Source organism: Chionomys nivalis, chromosome 11 (genome assembly GCF_950005125.1).
Source record: "Chionomys nivalis chromosome 11, mChiNiv1.1, whole genome shotgun sequence".
Classification (NCBI taxonomy): Eukaryota; Metazoa; Chordata; class Mammalia; order Rodentia; family Cricetidae; genus Chionomys; species Chionomys nivalis.
The window spans coordinates 34,567,555-34,571,284 of record NC_080096.1 but is presented as its reverse complement, the minus strand read 5'-3'; the positions used below and the strand labels follow the sequence as shown (position 1 = coordinate 34,571,284).

Genomic DNA, 3,730 nt, shown 5'->3' with positions numbered 1-3,730 from the left:
GGATCTCCATAAGTGAAGGGCGAGGGGGATAAACAGCTCAGTCGTAGGGCTGATCTAGGAAATGAGGCCTAAGCCTAAATTTGATCTCCACTGCTACCAAAAGAAAAACAAACTGAAACAAATCAGTATGATCTTAAATATCTAGTGAGCCACATTCCACAGTTTTGCTAACAAAACAGAACCAGGGGCATCTGAGATCCTCAGATTCTATATCGTCAAAGAAATGAGATCTCAGGCCTTCCAGCCGTCCAAGGCTCCCTTGTCCAAAGTCAGTTTTCAAAGCTGGGGTGAGTGAGGGGCCAGAATCCATCAGTTCTGCCTGCGGCACCATCACTCAGTCTCCAACTGATCCTTCATTGCAAGAAAAAAGACCTTGCCTTTGCCAGAGAATGTCAGATACTGATAACTGTGGGGAGCAGAACAGGCAGGGATGTGAAAGAGGAAAAACTGGAAGTCCCACCAACGTCCTGAGGTTAAAACTCGGAAATGTAGCAAGGCCACGTATGGACACCCTCACAAATTCATCTGCCGCATGCCTTTAGCGGCCGCCTGGAAGCTGGTTGGGCCACACAGTCAGAAGCTTCCTTGAGGCGCCTTAGATACCCTCAACAATCTTTGTCAGGAGTTTGGACAAAGAAACTGCTCTGTTTCCAAACGACATGAGCTGTCTCTCAGAGCTGAGATTTCATATCTACTGTCTTCGTCTGCTTCGTGTTCACTGCATTTTTTAGGCATTTTGCTTAGCATAAAGCATTCAATTATCATTATATCCTACGAGGTGTCAATTAGCCCTAATGGGACCTCATGATACCCTATGCGGTTGGGGGGGGGGCTATCAGCCCCACACAGGTGAGCACAGTCAGACTACCTTTTCCTTACCCGCCCTACTCCTCACCTGCATCCCATCTAGGGAGTTGATTACTCCTCTCCCTACCTAGGACCTTTTCCTGACATTACTCCACAATTTCAACACAGCTCACAAACTATGCATTCCCAATCCTTGGTGCCTGTGACCTCACATTATAAATCAGAATTCCCAAACAGAAGTCATACAAGCTGGAGTTTGGGTTGGGGGTTTTGGTTTTGTTCATTTGAGACAGTCTCACTATGTAACCCTGGCTAGCCTGGAACTCACAAAGATCCACCTGCCTCTACCTCTCAGTGCTGGGATTAATGGCATGTCACAATCTTGTTTTCTTTTGTTTGAGAAGTCACACATTCTGAGACTGTGACTATATTGCTCTTGCTTCTGCATAGATTTTTCAGTTAGTTCTTTCTTCCCCTTGCTTTAAGATGTAGTCTCTGCTATTTCTGCTCCTGTGCTACGTACGCCAGACTAGCTGTGTAGTGAGCTTCCAGCCCATTCTCCTGTTCCACCTCCCATCTTGCAATCGGGGTGTGGGATTACAGATGCTGCCTACCACATCTGGCTTTTTACTTGTTTCAGGGCCGTTTTACTTGTGTTCCAGGAATCAGATTTAGTTTCCCAGGCAAGCACTTTTACCTTCTGAGCCATCACCCCATAGATGAGGCTTTTGAAGCTAAATCTACCTGGTGGTGGAATGGAAGTTGTCCTGGAATTTACTAGAATGCACTGTCTAGAAAGGGGTCCAGATCATGGGAGAACTGCCCCCTCAGTGGGCAGCTGAACATCAAAAACAGCATCACTCTCATGGAGCCTCGTCTGATGTTCATAGAAGTTAATGTCCTTGTTACGCCTACCAGAGCCTAAAGTGGAGCAGACAGCAGGTCCAGTGGGTCCTGGGTCTGGGTTTTGGGTAAACTGCTAGGTTCTCCATGCTTCATTTTCTAGAAACTAGACCAGATTATCCCAAGAAACTAGACCAAGTTATCCCAAGAAACTAGACCAGATTATCCCAAGAAACTAGACCAGGTTATCCCAAGAAACTAGACCAGGTTATCCCCAGCTCTCCACCACTTGGGGGAGGGGGCAATGGAGAACTGTTTAAAACCCCAAAGCTGCACTCTGGCTAGGACTGTGGAATGGGGGAGCAAAGAAGGATCATTTAACCAACTGCCTGCTGCGCATTTACATCCTTTTAATTAGAGCCTGAAGACTTCCTGGAGGAGAGGTGAGGGTAAGATTTGCAGTGGGCGGGAAAACAATCTGCAGATTCTTCATGTCAGATGGGTTGTTTCCCAGGACTGTCCAAGAGGACCTAGGCAACTTGCAGACAGTGCAGATAGCCACAGAACTGAGCCCACATTGAAAATGGATAACACCCCTTCCAACTCGCCCTCTTGCTGTGTGCCCGCAGGACCACCACGAGCTTGCCCTGACATGTGTGCTATTCTGAGCAGACAGCCAGACAGAGCTTGAGGCGTGCAGGGTGTGAGCGGGCAGATGCCGCAAGCAAAGAAGAAAAGCACAGCGCCCCTGACCCCAGCGCCCCCGGGCCGTGCCCAAGGCCGACTGCACGGCCTGCCGTCGCCTGCGCTGTGCTGCGCCTGTGGCTTGTGCTTGCTGCTGGCGGGCCTGAACGTGACCCTGGTGGGAGCTTTCGCCGCCTCCCTGCCCGGGCACAACGCACCACTGGTGGTGGGACCGGCGCTGCTTGTGCTGGCGCTCGGCTTCTTCGCTGCTTGCTGCATGTGCAGCCGCCGAGGCCCCGTGTCCCGTGCTCGCTCCTCAGCCACCGCGAGCCAGGGCGGCGGGCGCGCAGGGACCGTGGCACTAGAGATGGAGAGCAGCGAGCGCACAGCCCAAGACACAACCGCAGTGCAGTTCAGTCCTGCCGCCTCGGCAGCATCCTCTGGCCACTCCAGCCCCGGGCCCGGTCTCTTTGCCCTGGACCCTCCTGCGCCAGCAACCTCGGCAGGCTACTTACCGCGCACCGAAGGGACCCAGCTCAACTTCCCTAGGGACCTGGCTGCCTCCTAGTGGGCCAGGAGGAGGGAGGAGGGGTAACGCCAAGGACGGAGCACAAGAGGCCTCATCTGTCCCATCTCTAGAACTTCCAAATGGAGAGTGTAGTGATGGCATTGGCTCTCACACCTCTAAGAAGACAGCAGACCTATGATCTCTTGGGTGGGGTCTCTAAGCTCTACTTCATCCTCTCTTCTCTCCACAATGATGAAACTGGACCTTGAATCTGTAAACCTGTTCCATCCCACGGTGTTTGAGCACTACGAAGGAAGCCTCATCCAACTGAAGGGATCTAGTCAGGCCCTCGGGGTAGAAAGAGGGATGAAGGTCAAACTAGCTATACCAGACAAAGGTCAGGAGAGCTGGGGCTGGGGTCCTCAGTGGTGATGAGGCTTTCCAATCCTGAAGGTCCCAGTGTGCATTTTCACAGCCAGCAACACCCGTCCCCGTGACTGTGCCATACTGTGTGTTCCAGCTGTGCCTCACTCCTCAATAAAGCACCTTCTGAGTACTGACTCAGTGCATGCGCCGGGGTGGGGGAGGGGCTGGCAGGGGGCCTCTGGGTAGCACCTAGGTCTAGGGTTGCTGGCAGCCTATAACTAAGCACTTCAGCATCCTGGCACCAGCCCTCCTTGGAGATCTAAAAGGATCCTAGGGGAGAGGAGTATGTGACTGAGCAAGGTGGTCTCTGAGACTCTGTGTGCCTGGAAACGTCCATGGAGGAGCTGCACAGATGTGTGGCTGGGAGAGGGTAGGAGTGACTGTGAGTGCATTTGCTTGGATCCTATAAGGGATGAGTACAGTGTTTAGATGACTAACAACATCCCACGTGGGTAGCAGTGG

At 52.1% G+C, this 3,730-nt stretch overlaps 1 protein-coding gene across 1 annotated transcript; it reads left to right on the top strand.

The window, feature by feature from the left end:
- Positions 1-2,365: 2,365 nt before the first annotated feature.
- On the top strand, positions 2,366-2,902 carry Tmem275 (transmembrane protein 275). Its single transcript, XM_057783540.1, has one exon. The coding sequence runs from the start codon at positions 2,366-2,368 to the stop codon at positions 2,900-2,902; it is 537 nt and encodes a 178-aa protein (XP_057639523.1).
- Positions 2,903-3,730: the final 828 nt, after the last annotated feature.